This window comes from Suncus etruscus, chromosome 1, assembly GCF_024139225.1.
Source record: "Suncus etruscus isolate mSunEtr1 chromosome 1, mSunEtr1.pri.cur, whole genome shotgun sequence".
NCBI classification, from domain to species: domain Eukaryota; kingdom Metazoa; phylum Chordata; class Mammalia; order Eulipotyphla; family Soricidae; genus Suncus; species Suncus etruscus.
Window position 1 is genome coordinate 110,945,142 of NC_064848.1, and position 18,020 is coordinate 110,963,161.

Genomic DNA, 18,020 nt, shown 5'->3' on the forward strand with positions numbered 1-18,020 from the left:
GATACTGAGTGGTAGGAAACCAAAACCAAGGGAAGTCTGAGGGTCGGGGACAAAGCCCTCTGCAGGACTAAGACCCATTCAGGGAAGGCAGATGAACCTCCTTAAGTGCTGCAGCTGAGGAACATAGAATGCAGACATGGTATGCACAGAATATGATGGAGAAAGGGCCCTGGGTGTATTATTTTAGACGGTAATGAAGAGACACAGGACGTTATCAGGGCAGTGTTTATTGGACACTTCTGTCTGGTGGGGGCCTGGAGTTCTTACTCATACAGAAGTGTCCTTGCAGTTCTAATCTTGACCTAATTAGAATGAAAAGGGCATAAGGAGGTGATTCTTCCAGAGAAAGATGGTCACAACCTCCAGCCACAGGCTGCAGGCCACTCTATCCAACTATCCTTTTTCTTTCTTTTCAATCACAGTTTTCTTGCTTTTGCAATCAGGAGCTACACAAATATTTGTTAAACACTAACAACAATTGTTTCTCTTATATGAAATGCCAATCACATAAATGCTACTGTTAATATTTATGCTCTTGGTATACAAAGCCATGGTACCACCTTCACCAAAGCACCAAAATCCCTTCATCACAGTCCCCAGATCCGTTTTTGTCTGCCCCAGACCTCTGCCTCAGTCTCACCCAATCCTGTTATCAGAGTCACAGGGCTTGGTTTTATTGAGCACTTTCTATTTGTTTGTTTTGCTTCTTTATGTGTCACACATGAGTGAGGACATCTGGTATTTGTCCTCCTGCTGGCTTATTTCACTTGTCATTTTCATTCAATCCAAGTTGTAGTAAATGGCAAAATTTCTATTTTTCTAAGAGCTGAGTAGTATTCCATTGTGTTTATAAACCACAATTAATTTTCTCCACTCATTTGTTGTTGGTATTTGGGTTGTTTGCAGATCACGGCTATTGCAAATACTGCTGCAGCAAACATCAGCATGCCTATATTTCTGTCTGAATTAATGTTTTTATGCTTTTAGGGTAAATGCAAAGGAATAAAATCCCTGGGCCATATGGAAGTTTTGTTTTTACTTTTAAGGGAAGTCTCCTTATTCTTTTACTTTTTTTCAGACACAGACTAAATTCAATGGAAAAGAGAAAGTATGGGAATGGGATATACTGCCAATCAAAATTTGAGGGATCAGCCCAAACTAACAGGTCCTTCCTGGGAGTCTCCAATGGAAACAGATAAGAAATCCCCTTTCAAGGTCATATCCCAATCACTCCCAAAGTAGGGTACAGCAGGATGCAGGGGACAAAGTGGGGAGCCTTTCTTTGAGACAATGGGGACTTCAAGTAGTTGAGAGGGAAATGGAAGACCTTGGTAAAGTAGAGGATAGACAGTGAAAAGGTAGATAGGGAGACCATCTTCAATTAAAGCAACTTGAAGGATCTATTGAAATGCTTTTCAGAGCAAAGATGGTTAGGGTAAGACCCTTCTGGAAAGCCAGCATATTAGGAGAGAATCTCAGGCTAAATTGGGTGGGAAGAACCATGAAGATCATCTTAGTGCAGAAGCCAGAAACTAAGACCAGCCAATGAGGTGAGGAAGTTAAGGGCCAGAGCAGGGATAAGGCTGAGAGTCTGGGTATTACAGTTGTCCTTCTGGCAGCAGGTTGTATCGTAGTTTTTTGTTTTTGTTTGTTTTTTGTTTTTGGGTCACACCCAGCAGCACTCAGGGGTTACTCCTGGCTCTCTATGCTCAGAAATCACTCCTGGCAGGTTTGGGGGACCATATGGGTGCCGGGATTCGAACAGATGACCTTCTGCATGAAAGGCAAACGCCTTACCTCCATGCTATCTCTCCGGCCCCTGGTTGTATTGTAGTTGATGTTCAGCTTATGGACAGTTTGATTGAAGACCTCCCAACAGGATACTTCTGGTGTGCCACTTCGAAGGTTAGAGTAAACCCACTTCTGAATAAGTACACACTAGTTGTCAGACATTTTTTGTTTTGGTTCTGGGTGACAGGACTATTGATCCACACAGCCCAGCACTGGGACCTTGTCATAGGAATGATAGTGAATGTCAGCTGAGACTAAGCACAGCAGAGGAAACAGGAGGAGCAGCCTGAGACCTTTCCTGGTGAGGGTGAGGGTCCTGAGAAAAGTAGCAACTGCAGCAGTTTTCAGAGGAGATTTTCAGGAACTCAGCTCTCTCCATATTCTTTTCTAGGAAGTTGAACCAGATGACAGTCACACCAACAGCTAGTAAGCAGGATTGCAGAAATAATTCAACTGGATGGGCACATATTTTGCATGCGAGAGGGCTGAATTCAATTCCTGGCACCGCATGGTCCCTGAGCATCAAAGCTACTCTTGAGTACTGCTCTCAGAGAAGTACTTGAGCACTAGGCTGCTCCAGTGGTGTGAAGTAATATTTGGTTGTCATTTTGTTGGCATTTCCCTGATAAGTAGTACTAAACACTTCTCATATGCCTGTTGGCCATCTCTGTGTCTTCTTGGAAGAAGAGTCTGTTCATATAATTTCCCCCACTTTAAAAATTATTTGTTGTTGTTTAGCTTTGTAAGAGCTTTATATATTTTGTATACTAGCTTTTTGTTAAATGTATAGTTTATGACCTTTTTACTACCATCCAGTAGGATTAAGTGTCTTTTTAATTAAGCATCATGTATTATTCAGTGCAGAAACCTTTTAGCTTGGTATGTTCCTTTTAATTATTTTTGCTGTTGCTTTAGTTATTGTTTAGATGCGATTGATATTAATACCATATATTTCCCTCCATATATTTTATGGATTTAAATATTTATCAAGGTCTTTCATCTATTTTGATTAAACTTTTATACATAGGACTCGAGTGAATGTAAAGCAGTTAGGGCATATTTATCTTACATACTTCTAGTCCAGGTATGATCACCAAAACCTCAAATGTTACACTGAATCCACCAGGAGTAAGCCCTGAGTACAGCAGGGTGTGGTCCAGAAACAAACAAAATACGTGTGTGTGTGTGTGTGTGTGTGTGTGTGTGAAACAACTTACCAGTATTTGATTACAGGTGCCCCTCTGATGCCAGAAGTCTTTGGCACCATGACAGTTATGTCCCAACCTGCTTCAAAGCAGGGCTGATTCAGAACATGCCTTGCTGCTCAGTGGGTCCCTTAGCTAGGTCATAGCACCACTGAAGGGAACCTGAAGACCACTGAGTGCAGCAGCCTAGAGAGGAAACTGGGCCTTCAAAGATCAAGTCCCTGTAAGGATTCCAAAGAATCCTGAAAGGTTGAGCCTAAATTCACTGCTTGTTGAAAGGGTTAACTGGTATGGTCATTGGCTGTAACTCATTCTAAACTTGACCACATTGGAAGTAATGGTTTTACTATTCTCAAAATAGAAACCCAATTTCTCTTTTGACATTTCCCATCTACTATTCTATTTGCTGAAATTTTTTTTTAGCCTTCTGCTAGGAAGGTCTTGCTGAAATGATCCTGCTTGTTAGACACCTTAGAAAATGCCACAATTGCCTGTGGTGAATTGTTTAATATTAGCCTAAATCCAGAGCCCTTCGGTGACTGGTTCTGAAAAACAAAACAAAACAAAAAAAACTAGTGTTATCTCAAGGATTTGTTAAGAACAAGGAACAGTACTCAAGCAGGTAGAAATAAGACAAAAGTGACATGTCCACGGACAAATCTTTTGAATACGGTAAGACTTCACTGGTCTGCCCACTGATGTCTGGCTTGCTCTGTGCAATGACAAACGTCTTATTTAATCAATTCAAGAAACAAACTGCCTTCATTTCATTAGTGCTTAAAATGCCATTAAGATTAGAGCATTCAGCAACAAATGATGGTATTTGTGTTGGACAAAGTATTTTAATTGTGATTAATACTCTCAAATCAGTCAACTAATGTCTTAAAGTATTGAAGTGAGGGAATGATTAGTATTTGTTATCCCAAATGACAGTAAGGAGATACCAGCAATGTTCGAGTGAGCTTAAGTGTAGCAAATCTACCATCTCTGACTTCAAGGAACACTTTTTTTTTTATTTACTAGCCTCAACTAGTGTTTTTTCTCTCTGAACAATGAACACAATCAGGGTGTCGTAGTAAGTAGGTGCCACCTAGACAAGAGAGAGCACAGAGGGTAAGCATCTGCCTTGTATGCACCTTGTGTTGCCCCAGCATTGCCCTATGCAGTCTCCCAAGCACCATCAGGTATGGGAGCCTCCCCGCAAACAACATGCCTCACTCGGGTACATTTTATTTTCAACACTAGTGATAATACTTCCAAATCTTAAGAAAAACATCCCAAGGTGACAAAAGTACACTCTCCAATATAAAAGATAGGTGTCAGTGTGTGTGTTAGCTCCGAAAACTGAAGATCCTATCTCGGAGAGGGTGACAAAGGACACTAGTTGGTTCAACAGTTTTCTCAGCGCTATGAACAGGCTTTCTGCCCTGTTCATTCAGCAAGCTGTCACACAAGCTCATGCTAAAGGCAAAAGACTTGATTAGAGATGAGGAATGGGGTCCCACAGGAAGTGTTCAGAAGACCTGGAAATTCTGTCGAGTTTGGATATTGTGCTACTCAATCCCTGTAGTGCTGCGGATACCTGCGAGTCCTCTGCAGTACTAAGTGCCCCTAGGGCTACACCTTATACTGTTTGGGGAAACATGTGGTCTCAGAAATTGAGCCCTGGTCAGGCACATGTGTTTTAACCACTGTACTTACCTCCCAGTCCCAAACAAGATCTTGTTGTTGCTCTGACCAGGAAGCTAAACAATCACTTATAGGGCCAGTGATAGTACAGTAGATAGGGCACTTTGCATCTGACTGACAGAGGTTCGATCCCAGGCATCTCATATGGTAGCCAAGTCCACTAGGAGTGACCTCTGAACTGAGTGGAGAGCCAGAAGTCATTTCTGACCACTTCCTGGTGAGGATCCCTCTCACTCCCCCATAAGAATCTTGAATCAGCCAGTCACTCCATTTTTTAGAAAATTTTGTGAGATCAGAGAAGGAGGCTAGAGTGTGGGGGCTCCACCTTGGTAGCTTTGGTAAAGTTAGCCCACTTTTGGTGAAGTCATCTATATTCAATCGTATGGGACAAGATGGGGAGGAGAGGGCCCACACAATAGGACTAGCTCTTCACCATACAACATGGCTTTCCCTGCATTTCCTTCTGAAATAGCACTTGCATCAATCCTATATTTGCACCAAATGCTACCACTTCCCAGACTTAATAATGCACAGAGCTGAAGTGGACCCCATCCCAACCTGCCAGCAGCACCAGGCAAAAGAAGAACATTGCCTAGAAAAGCAAAGCTTCCGCCCACACCCCACACACAACAGAACACAGCACATCAACATACGTATATGGACTCTGTCCTAAAGGGCGAAGCCAGGAGTACGCTGCTCTGCTCTGCTCCATGGCCAAACAATTCTAATTAATGAACTGTAGCACAACACATAAAAAATGCCAAACAAGGGGCTGGAGAGATAGCATGGAGGTAAGGTGTTTCCCTTGCATGCAGAAGGTCAGTGGTTCGAATCCCGGCATCTCATATGGTCCCCTGAGACTGCCAGGAGTGATTTCTGAGCATAGAGCCAGGAGTAACCCCTAAGCTCTGCTGGGTATGACCCAAAAACCAAAACCCAAACAAAACAAAACAAAAAAAAGAAAGAAAGAAAATGCCACACTACAAGTGTGACAATGGAGAAACAACGAAGGCCTCCACCATGCTTAGAGAATGAAAATGGCATCTCTGATGACCCAAAAAGTACCAACCACCCATTAGCCTCTCAGATAAGGACATTAGAGAAGAAATATGAAGGATGTTTATAAAACTCGAGGAAAACATGGAATGAACTGAATAAACCGAAAATAAGAATCAAGAGAATATAAAAGTAGAAACGAGAAAACTCCAAACTGAAATAACAAGACTAAAAAACTTGGTAAAATGAAAACCTAACTGAAAAGCCTCTTCAACAGAGTAATAGTGGCTGAGGATAGAGTCAGTGAGCTAAAAAATGAGATGCATAACCACTCCATACAACAGAGCCTTAAAACAAATGATCAGACAATGGAAAAAATATTCAAAGAATGTGAATAGACAAAAATAGAATGGAGCAAAACTGAAAGTCTTTTCCTTAAAATCTGGCACAAAACAAGGCTTTCTTCTCTTGCCACTCCTATCCAACATGGTACTGTAAGTACTTGCCATAACAATTAGGCAAGAAAAAAATAGCAGGGGCATCAAGATAGGAAAGGAAGAAGTCAAGCTCTTGCTGTTTGTAGATTGCATGATACTAGATTTAGAAAACCCTAAAGACTAGCCAAAAGCTCCTAGAAACAATATATTCATATAGCAAAGTGGCAGGCCACAAAATTAACATACAAAAATCAATGGCCTTCTTATCCACAAATAATGTAGAGAAGAAATAGACATTAAAAAACCAATCCTGGGGCTGGAGAGACAGCATGGAGGTAAGGTGTTTGCCTTGCATGCACAAGGATGGTGGTTCAAATCTCGGCATCCCATATGGTCCCCAGAGCTTACCAGAAGTGATTTCTGAGCATAGAGCCAGGAGTAACCCCTGAGTGCTGCCGGGTGTGACTCCCCCCCAGAAAAAAAAATCTCACTCACAATAGCACTACAGAAACTCAAATACCTTGAAGTCAACTTAACTAAAAAGGTGAAGAATACAAATAAAAATTACAAAACACTGCTTCTAGAAATAAGAGACACAGGAAATGGAGACATATACCCTGTTCATGGATTGGGAGGATTAACATCATTAAAATGGCAATATTCCCAACACATTGCACTGATTTAATGCAATCCCTATAAGGATACCAACGACATTTTTCTTTTCTTTTCTTTTTTTTTTTTTTTTTTTTTAACTTTTTAGTGGGTAGATGGTGGTGATTTTAGTGGTGGTGGTGACATTTTTCAAAGAAGTGGATCAAACACTCCTGAAATTCACTTGGAACAACAGTGCCCATGAATGCCAAAAGCAACCCTTAGGAAAAAAAATAGAATGCATTACTTTCCTCAGCTTTAAATTGTACTACAAAGCAATAGTCATTAAAACAGCATGGTATTGGGATAAAGACAGACCTTCAGATCAGTGGAATAGATTTGTGTATTTAGAGAATGACTCCCAGATTTACAATCAATTAATTTTTGATAAAGAGGCAAGAAACACAAAATGTAAAAAAAGAAAGCCTCTTCAACAAGTGGTGTTGGGAGAACTAGTTAGCCACAAGCAAAAAAAGAGAACTCGAACCTCTTTCTAACACCATGCACAAAAGTCAAATCAAAATGAATTAAAGATCTGAATCTATAAGAAAACTTAGTCAAAACACTTCATGATATTAAAACTAAAGGCATCTTCAAAAAGGAAACACCAATATGCAAACAAGTGGAAGCAGAGATAAACAAATGGGACTACATTAAACTGAGAAGCTTCTGCACCTCAAAGGAAACAGTAATTAGGATACAAAGGCCACACATGGAATAAGAATATCTATTCACCCAATACCCATCAGATAAGGGACTAATATCTAAGATATATAAGGTGCTGACAGAACTCAACAACAAAAATCTAACCTCATCAAAAAATGGGGAGAAGAAATGAACAGACACTTTCTCAAAGAAGAAATACAAATGGACAAAAAACACATGAAAAAATGCTCCACAACACTAATCACCAGGGTGAAGCAAATGAAAACAATGAGGTATCATCTCACATCTGAGACTGACACACATCACAAAGAACAAGAACAAACAGTGCTGGTGGGGATGTGGGAAGAAAGAAACTCTTACTCACTGCTGGTAGGAATGCCATCTAGTCCAGCCTTTCTGGAAAACCGTATTGATATTCCTCAAAAAACTGAAAATTCAGCTCCCATATGATCCAGCTATACCACTACTAGGAATATACCCTAGGAAAACAAAAACTATACAAAAATGCCCTCTGCACTCCTCTATCTTTTTTGCAGCTCTATTTACAATAGCCAGAACCTGAGATAACCCAGGTGTCTGATAACAAATGAGTGGCTAAAGAACCTGTGTTAACATCTACACAATGGAATATTTTGCAGCTGTTAGGAAAGCCATGAGGATGGACATGGAGACTATTTTGCTTAGTGAAATAAGTCAGTGGGAGATAGACATAGAATAGTTTCACTAATCTATGGAACGTAAGAAAAATAGGAGTATGGTAATTACCTAAAGACAGTAGAGAGGCCGGCCAGAGAGACCAAACCATAATATGAAGCTTACCATAAAGAGCAGCGAGTGCATTTAGAGAAATAACTACACTAACAACTACCATGACAATGATATAGAGAATGCCTCAAAGACAGGCAGGGAGTAGGGGAAGCGGGAAATGGGTAACACTGGTGGTGGGAAAGTTGCACTGGCAGTTACACATTATGACTAAAACCCAACTACAAATATGTTTGTAACCATAGTGCTCAAATAATTATTTTTAAAAAATTCACAGAGCATGGGAATATTTTTTTCTGCTTCTTGTTACCTTTGACAAAAACATTTGTGTCAGATTAGCCCTGCACAAGATGCCACCTTGGGAACTAGAGTAATAAAACAGCTCTGGCTAAGATCTCTTTATTCTTCCTTAGTAGAAAGATGCACAGACTCAGGCACACACTCCAACAGTCACCTCCAGAGTGGTGCATAGGGTGGTTTCACTGAGAAGCTTAAGCACTTGGTTTTCCAGTCTGAGAGAAATGACTGGAGAAGACAGAACTGACTTTGTTATCACAACTTGGCACATAAGGGCAATGTCACTGGTGGAGAAATTTACATTGCTAACACTTCACAACCATTTTATTTGGGTTATTATTATTTTTGGGGGGTAAGGGTAAAGGTGGAGACACACCTAGCAATAATCAGGAGTTACTTCTGGCTCTGTACTAGGAATTACTTCTAGAGGGGCTCTGAGTCCATATGGGTGTGACCTGCTGTACTGTGTTCTGGCCCTTTTGGGTAACCTTTCTGATCAGCTGCCCACTTATGCAGGGATGCAAACTGTTTCAGAGGTCAGGTAGGACTTTTCAAGATCTCACCTCATTCTATTTCCAAGGCCCACCCACACTAAATAAGAGCATGACGACTGCTAGTGTCTTCCTGGGCTCTTGTTGCCACTCTGCTTGAATAAGTTGACCTAAAAGTCAGATAGCAGCCCAGTTCAGAGAGCACTTAAGATCTGCCATGCCATCCTGTTCTTTTAGTAAGTGACATCTGCACAACAGATCCCAAACCTGCTTGGTGAGCTGAGGTGCTGGAGAAATGGTCCTAGGACTGGGAGGGAAATGTGTGTCTGGGACCTTCCCTCCCATTCTCCCCAAGTATCCCATGCTGCTAGCCCTTACTCCTGGTGGCTGTGGAAAGTCATAGACCTGAACCTGGAGCTCCAGTGTGTCCAGAGACCCTATGGTGTTTATGCAGATACAATTTCCGCATACTTAAGGCATAGCAAAGGCCCTGAGGGTGAGGTTTATTCCAGGCTCTGTTGGAACCCCATCTTGCAGAGTTAAGGAAGAATGAGTGTCCAGAATGGGGTGCAAGTCAAGGAATTTCCTGGTGTCCCAGTCAGTTTCACCTAGCAAGACAGCTTACTGAATTGAGTAGGGCTGGACTTCTGCAACAGAACAGATTAATAGATTCAATTTGCTGTGAAAGTTGTATTGCTCACTGGAAAGTTTTTGTTTGTTTTAGGGCCACACATGGTTACTTAGGGGTTACTCCTGGCTATACGCTTAGAAATTGCTCCTGGCTTGGGGAACCATATGGGATGCCAGGGGATCGAACCGAGGTCCGTCCTTGGCCAGCTGCTTGCAAGGTAAACACGCCTTACCATTGTGCCTCTGCTCCTGCCCCATGCTCACTGAAAAGCTTTTGAAACACAGAGGATTAAAAAAAAAATTAAGTTCACAACTATTTTCTTTTTATCGTTTTTGTTTTCATTTTTTTTGGGTCACACCCAGCAGCGCTCAGGGGTTTACTCCTGGCTCTACACTCAGAAATCACTCCTGGCAGGCTCGGGGGACCATGTGGGATGCCAGGATTCAAACCACCGTCCTTCCGCATGCCAGACAAATGCCCTACTTCCATGCTATCTCTCTGGCTCCTACGTTTACAACTATTTTCATCTCCAAAAACAACACCCTTTTTAAAATATTTCTTCTTGGCTGCTCAACCACCTTGTAAAGGGTGAACAACAGATTCTTGTCCTACTGAACTGTGACCCTCGACTGGAACTATGAAAGGTTAAGGATTTCTATTGCATTCCAGAGGAAAATGCTTTCCTTTAATATCCCAAAATATAATAAGCACCAGGCACATTACCTTTTCCTTTTGAAAGCACTAGCCTAAATATAACAAGTAGGTGATTTACTATAATTTGAAGTTATAACTTAAACGACATTATGGAACTCCAGTCAATAGTAATATTTAGACAATTTTTGTTTAGTCCTATAAGATAAAAAGGATCATCATAGGAATGAGATTCAGAGGTTGATTGGTGGTATGTGTTTGTTTGTTTGTTTTAGGTTTTTGGCCACATCAGGAGGTGGTCAGGGCTCACTCCTGGCACAGGTGTTCTAATGGAGCATTCCTGACAGCCTCAAGAAACCATATGGAGTTCTGGGGATTGAACCCAGATAGGCCAGGTGCAAGGCAAAAGTGTTTTATTCACTGTATTCTGGCTTCAACCTCAGTGGGATGTGCTTTTTAAAAAAAAAGCCTGCTACTTTAGGTACAACCAAATGTATTGCATTCTAAACATTTCTGGCAGAATGTATAAATCTTTCACTTAATGTGTTCACTATTCTGCACTCAAATAAAACTGTAGATATGAGTTTCTGAGTTTGATCCCTGGTCCCACCATACCCTCTGAGTATGATGCTGACATGTCTGCTATTGTGTTCCCGAAGGTCTTAACTGGAACCAAGGATGTGACTCCCATGTCACACTCACTATGCCACCACAGTAAGAACAGAAACAAATGGAAAATTCCCAAATTTAACCGTTAACAGAGTTAATGCTATAGTAAACACAAATTACCATAAAGATATATAGGACTTGTACATTTTAAAAATACCACCAATATAAAGCCATCAGTTGTAAAAAGTTTTATTTTAAACTTGGTGTTAAAACTCTCAAATACATGTGGCAAAGAAACAACAGTTGACACACAACACCTGCCACAATTCTGTTTTGACACGACAATTTCTTTCATTCATAGAATTTTAAAGGCAGCAATGTTTCAACTTTTCTTCTTTGAAAACAGTTCCATTAATGTTCTGAAGTTGCTTAAAATGACAACTTTTTCTTTTAGTATTCTACTGCTGTTCACATTAGTGACATAATACAACGTATTATTATCAAGTTGTGGAGAGGTATACTTACTTAATATATCAACTTCCAACTAAGTTAAAATGAGTTTCAATCCAAAACAAGTATTTTCCTAAATCAGTATACTCAGCTACTTTTCTCAAAAATATTTCCATTCTGAAATAAGTTTTTTTTTTTTTTTGGTGAGATACAATAGTTTCATCTTTTTTTCCTAACAGAACTCATGCTGTACTTTTTTCTCAAAATATATTTGATATATTCTGTGCAAAATGTTAAGTTCTGTATAGGTATGTACCTTATTATGAAAAAGTTTATAAAATATAATTCCTAAAAACAACCTCAACATTAGACAATAGTGGAAGGAGAAACAAAGCCTAATTTTTCACATGAGGAAATAAGTATGTTCTTAAAGCTCCAGTAATACATTCCTTAAAAAGACTCAGAATGCACTTTGGTCATTATTAAACATATTAGAACACAAGCAAATAAAACAAATGCGTTATGCTGTTTACTACAGAAAGAAAATATACTGTACAACTAGGCTGATCAGAAGGAATGGTAAGAGCCAAGTGCTACCATGACATGGCTACATTCTTCACACATTCCTGGGCTTAAGATAATGATTTAAGAATCAGAACTGCACTAAAAAAAATCACTTGCAATTAATTATTTTAAATATCCTAAAATAGGGTAAAAATGTAAGGATACTCATCATGATACATTCTGCACCAAGAAAATTTGAGATTGTTTCAAATAAATGCATAAGAAACTAGCTGCCCAGTTTTCTTAAATGCAAAAACACTTCATGTTTTGTGTAATCTCTATAACATTCTTGATTGTACAAATATGAGAAATTAAAACCAAGATCTGATGTAAGATACCACCATAGTCACCCTATTTACCTAACATGCCAACACAGTAAGTCCTTGTCAAAAATTATTTGGGAGATGGTGCCAGGGGGGCTGGGTTAAACATCCAGGTTAAAAGCATCTAAAATAGCCCTTATACAAATGGGGATAAGGGGGGGGGGAATGTACCATATTTAGTTTAGAGGATGGAATTTGTACACTGAAACTAATTTTCCTGAAAATTTGGATGTGGTTTTATAATTGGTAATTAGGAGAATATTCTACTGGTTCCATTGTTTATTTGACTGTGGTATGAATAGCATACACCACAAAGTACTAAGGGAAGAAAATTATTTTACTTGAGTAAACAAAATGTACTTTAGTAATCAATAGGCACTTCATTTTTGGGGGTGGTGAGGGCCCACACCTGGCGATACTCAGGGGTTACTCCTGGCTCTGCATTCAGGATTTACTCCTGGCAGTGCACAAGGACCATATGGGATGCTGGAGATCAAACATAGGTTGGCCACACGCAAGGCAAGTGCCCTACCAACTGTAATATAACTCTGGCCCCCATATCTCACTCAAAAGGATACCATTTCATGCCCTAGTAACTATAACATATTCCATATAAAGATATGCATTAAAAGTAACAATTTTAAAAAGTGCACATTTTGAGCATGCACAGTTAGAGCTGTGCAAACAGCCCAGTGTTTCAAATAAATACAATTATTACTAGTTAATTTTTATCAAAATATCTTACAGTATGGTAACCATTTACAATTATTGCTCTATTAAGGGTTTTATCATCAAAGAGCACTTGTTGACCTGTTATGCTACGTAACACCATATATATTAATACTGAGGGTGCTTAAACTGCAGCTTAATCAGTTTAGATCCTGGCATTGTTCCAAAATAATTCAAGAGAAACCCTGACTGGATCTTGATTTACCGAAGAAAATGCTTTGTATATTTAGCTGAGTCCAAAGCAATATTCTAAAATTAAGGAACTTTTCTTCAGGTAAGGCAAGTTCACGGCATTGATGGAAAAATAGTGCTAAACAATGGCTTCTAGTTTCATGACTTGTCTTCTCAATTATTTATGAGCAATTACCAGGATCTCAAGTATCTGTGTATCAGTTTTATCACCCTTTCAACAACTTAAAAAATAAAATAAAATATAAAGTCTAAAATAATGTTAAAAAAATAAACAAAACCAACCCAACAGTGAAAAAGTAAAATAAATAGAAGAATTGCACAACACAGTGTGATGTAAACACTTCAATTTCCCAGCTGAGACTCCCGAAGTCAAGTGTCAGAGACTGCTTTCAGGCAGCTTAGTTGGTACTCTTATTCTGGAAAAGAGGCTACATCTTCTTTTCTCTCAATTGTCATGATTTAATCTTCCACAGCTAGTGAAAAAAAACAACAGAAGTAGTGACTCTTACAGCTAGTCTTTAAGTTGTAACTAATTCAATTAGGTTGTATCAAAGTGAAATTTCATTCTTAAGTGAATGCAGGCTCTACTATCCAATTTTACATCATTTTATTTCTGTGTGAGGAAGAGAGACCTCTCAAGTAATGTTTAGGGAGGCTGAGGTCAGTTCCTAGCTGAATAGGTTCAGAGCTAACAGTACAGAGTTCAGCTTAGTGATGTGTTTGCTGGTCAAATCCAGCAGTGCTGGGACAATCAGGGCATTATTGGCAGTACTTAACGATAGGGAGTGATGTGGTGTTAGAGCTCAAACTTAGCATTTGGCACATGCAAGAAATACTCTGACCTTCTAAACTGTTATCTCAACCCTTTTCATTTTTATGGGGATCCAGGGAACAAGACAGTGATATGTATGCAGTTCCAGGGCTCAAATTTAGGGCTGCACACACAAATTAGGCAACAAGCTCCATTCCTTTGAGCCAGATCTCCAACTCTCATTTCATCTTTTAAAATGTTTGGGGCCACACCTGGCAGTGCTCAAGGCTTACTCCTGGCTATGCACTCAGAAATCACTCCTGTCGGGCTCAGGGGACATATGGGATTTTGGGGATTGAACCTGGGTTGACCTTATGCAAGAAAAATACCTTCCACTTACTATTGTTCTGGTTCCCTTATTTCCTTTTCAACCTTTAGACCAGGGGTCTCAAACTCAGTTTACCTGGGGGCTGCAGGAGGCAAAGTAGGGGTGAGGCAGGGCCTCATAAGGGATTTCACTTACCGAATATTTGCAATAAAAATAATCGCATTAGTAAGAAAAAAAATCGCAAAAATCGCATTAAACATTTGCATACCCCGAAAGAAACTGCTCGGGGTATGCGAATGTTTAATGCGATTTTTTTTCCTACTAATACGACTTTTATTATTCGGTAAGCGAATAATCGCGAATACTGCAATATTTGAAGGTCGGCTGTGGGCCACAAACAGCCCATGGGCCACGAGTTTGAGATCCCTGCTTTAGACTGTGTATCTATGAATAAACATAGATACTTCCACTTATCCTACAAAAAGGACCAAAAGACTTAATCATAATAAAGTCGGTCCCAAATTAGTACAGATGAAGTTTTTTTTTAGGGGGGGGCCCACACCCAGTGACGCTCTGGGGTTACTCCTGGCTATGCGCTCAGAAATCGCTCCTGGCTTGGGGAACCATATGGGAGGCTGGGGATTGAACCGCAGTCTGTCTAGGTCAGTACATACAAGGCAAACGCCCTATCACTTGCACCACCACTCTGGCCCCCCATGAAGTTCTTAAGAATATCATTGACACTAGTGTGAACTTATTTTTTATAAATTATATAGTATTATAGAAATAATATTATAACCATGCATGTAAGACCAATAAGATAAAAATGTCATAAAAATAGAAGGAAGTAGTCAGGAATAGACCAATGCAAGCACTTACCTTTAAATTAAATCCCAGCAGGTCACTGATAACGCCAGAAACAGCTGACAAGATGACAACCTGGGTGATGTTATAAAGCAGTGGGTTCATGGTAAGCCCATATAACCTAAAGGGGCTCTCTAGTTCCTAACCGGGAAAACAAGAAACAAAAGACAACCTTGAGCCCATATTCATTAACAATTTTCAGTTATATTCTATTTCAAGATGATAAAATATAATATTTTAAAGTACTATTTCAAAATATATAATAAATTATGGATACTTCTGGAATAAATAAACCTGAAATATTTACTTGAGGAAATTGTAAGTTTTAGTGTGAGTTTTTTAGGTGATAATAATTTACTAAAATGGACTGTAATCTAAATTTGTTTTTTCTTTTGTCCCCCAATTCACAATACAGACCAGGCAAAGGGCCTGTGTTGAGGTGTATATGGGGTGCACTTACTGTACCTCCTCTTTCTATACAGTCAGTATAATCTAAATTTATGACAGTTCTATCTCAAATAAATGATTGTTAGTATTGATTTGAGGGTTTACAAGGTTTAGAGGGTTTAAAACATTTAATTTTAAGAGTAGAAACGGAAAATAAACAGTATATTTTCTTGGGGAGGAGAACTCACAAGAAGAGCTTAGAAGATCCAAAGATCTCACTGATGGTGTCCAGCCAATTGGACAGTCAATTCAATGTTCAAAGCAAAGGTCCAAAAATGTGATGTGGATCAGGCTCTACAATGTCAGGGATACTTAGGCAGCCCTTTTAGTAAATTTAGAGGCCTCCACAGCTGCACCCAGTAATGCTTGGGGGACCAATGCTAGCATGCACCCATGCCTGGTTCCAAGAATAGTACTTTTCATGGTTGAATTGGAACTTTAAATATAGAAGATTTTGTTTTTCTTTATTGTCTTGTTTGTAAAGTTAGTATATAAATGAATACTTAACACAAATATGTGATTGATTTATTAACAGAATAAAGCTGAATATATAAAGTCCTACTTTATGCTAGATCCTGGTTAAAGTTAAGATTCAGTACCCAAGCTCAAGACATGAAAATAAATGAATGAAATATGAGAGTCCTATCAGCAGTGGGCCATAAAAAAAGGTATGCTGACACTGAATGGGTTAGGGAGAGGAGGTATTTATTCTATAAGACACATCTGAACATGGCCCTCAAATTGCTCAACATATGTTCCAGACCAAGAGCAAAAAGTCTTGGGTGGGATTTATAAAACTGGCTCCTCAGCAATGGTCCCTCTATAGGCAGACTATGCTAACCATCTGTCTGTAAAGAAATTTAATTACGGGAGGAGTCTATCAGATGTCCATGTAAAAAAAAATGCCACATGGTCAGCAATGTGGAAGCACTGAGACCAGGAGCACAAAATCTCAAGTGACAGAGGCAGAAAATATTTGAAAGATTGCAGTTTATCCAATGAGAGGAGAGGAGAGGAGAAGCGAGGAGAGGGAAAGAGAGAAAAGGGGAGGGGAGAAGAAGTAAAGGAAGTGGAAAAGAGAGGAGGGGGAGAGAATAAAGAGAGGGAGAAGAGGGGGGAAAGAGAGCGAGCTATAGTAACTTGCAGGTTTCTGATTATGATAAGAAAGAATCAACTATGTGCTTTCTAGTTTTTAAAAAACTCCTCTCTGCTGATACTGAAGTCAGTCTAATCTTTATAGCCTACTCCTGTCAGGCATAATGTCTATGCTCTGATGGTACTCAATATATCTGTGTCAAACAAACACACTCGTAACTCTTTTAAGTTCTTTCAATGCCAACTACACTAAGACAGCCTATACCCAATTAAAACTTTTCAGTCAACTGTAGAATTAACCTTAACACTGAAACACAGAACTCATTTCACACAATCCTCTGAATACTTGTAAACAAACTGTAAGAAAATTCTATTTTTACAGAAACTAGGTTGTAAAAATATTTTTTACAGGCTAGAGAATAAAGCAAGTAGGGCATTTTCCTCACATGAAGCAGATCTGCATTTCATTCTCAGTAACCCATATTGTCCCCCACTACTGTCATGAGTAAAATTCCTGTGTGCAGAGCCAGAAGTAAGCCATGAGCACCACTAGGAGGTCCAAATAAAACTTTAAAAAAAACTGTAATGGCATCAAGGAGGCAATATGGCAGGTAGAGTGTCTGCCTTGCATGTATCTGATCTGAGTTCATTCCCTGGCACCATATGGTCCCCTAAGCCTACAAGGAGTGATACTTGAGTGCAGATCCAGGAGTTAAGTGGGCACTGTCAGTGTGGTTCATCCTTCCCAACTATTATTTTTTTTTAGGGTGGGAAACATAATGCAGTGTTTAAAATGCTTGCTTTGGGGCCGAAGCGATGGCACAAGTGGTAGGGTGTCTGCCTTACATGCGCTAACCTAGGATGGACTATGGTTCGAGCCCCCAGCATCTCATATGGTCCCCCAAGCCAGGAGCGATTTCTGAGCGCATAGCCAGGAGTAACCCGAATACTACTGGGTGTGGCACAAAAACCAAAACCAAAACAAAACAAAAATGCTTGCTGTACAGAAGTCAGCCCAGATTTGATCTCTGGCACCATATATGGTCCCTTAAAGCTCAGCCAGGAGTGCTACTGAGTGCAGTGAGGAGTAAGCACTGAACATTGTTGAGTGTGGGCCCTAGTAAATACTCCGAAAAAGACAAATCCTTAATTTTATTAAATCACAAATTTTTAAAATATTTTTTAAATTCTAGAAGGCATAAAATTTCAAAGGTAAAAAAAAATTTCAAAGGTACCATTCTATTGAATTTAAACATTAAGATTCTAAAAACTGGGGCTGATGAAATAGCAAAGCAGTAGAGAATTTGCCTTGCAAGCAGCCAATCCAGGACAGACAGTGTTTGAATTCTGGCATCCCAAATGGTCCCCAATGCCTGCTAGGAGCAATTTCTGAGCACA

The 18,020-nt window shown here is 39.6% G+C and overlaps 1 protein-coding gene and 1 pseudogene across 1 annotated transcript in view; both read right to left on the reverse strand.

The window, feature by feature from the left end:
* Positions 1-11,112: 11,112 nt before the first annotated feature.
* PHTF2 (putative homeodomain transcription factor 2) overlaps positions 11,113-18,020 on the reverse strand; it is a 138,157-nt gene continuing 131,249 nt past the window's right edge. Inside the window, 2 exon segments of the mRNA XM_049783854.1 lie at positions 11,113-13,610; positions 15,096-15,221. Coding sequence (XP_049639811.1) covers positions 13,590-13,610; positions 15,096-15,221 — 147 coding nt within the window. The 3' untranslated portion in view covers positions 11,113-13,589.
* On the reverse strand, positions 15,471-15,590 carry LOC126032613 (uncharacterized; annotated as a pseudogene).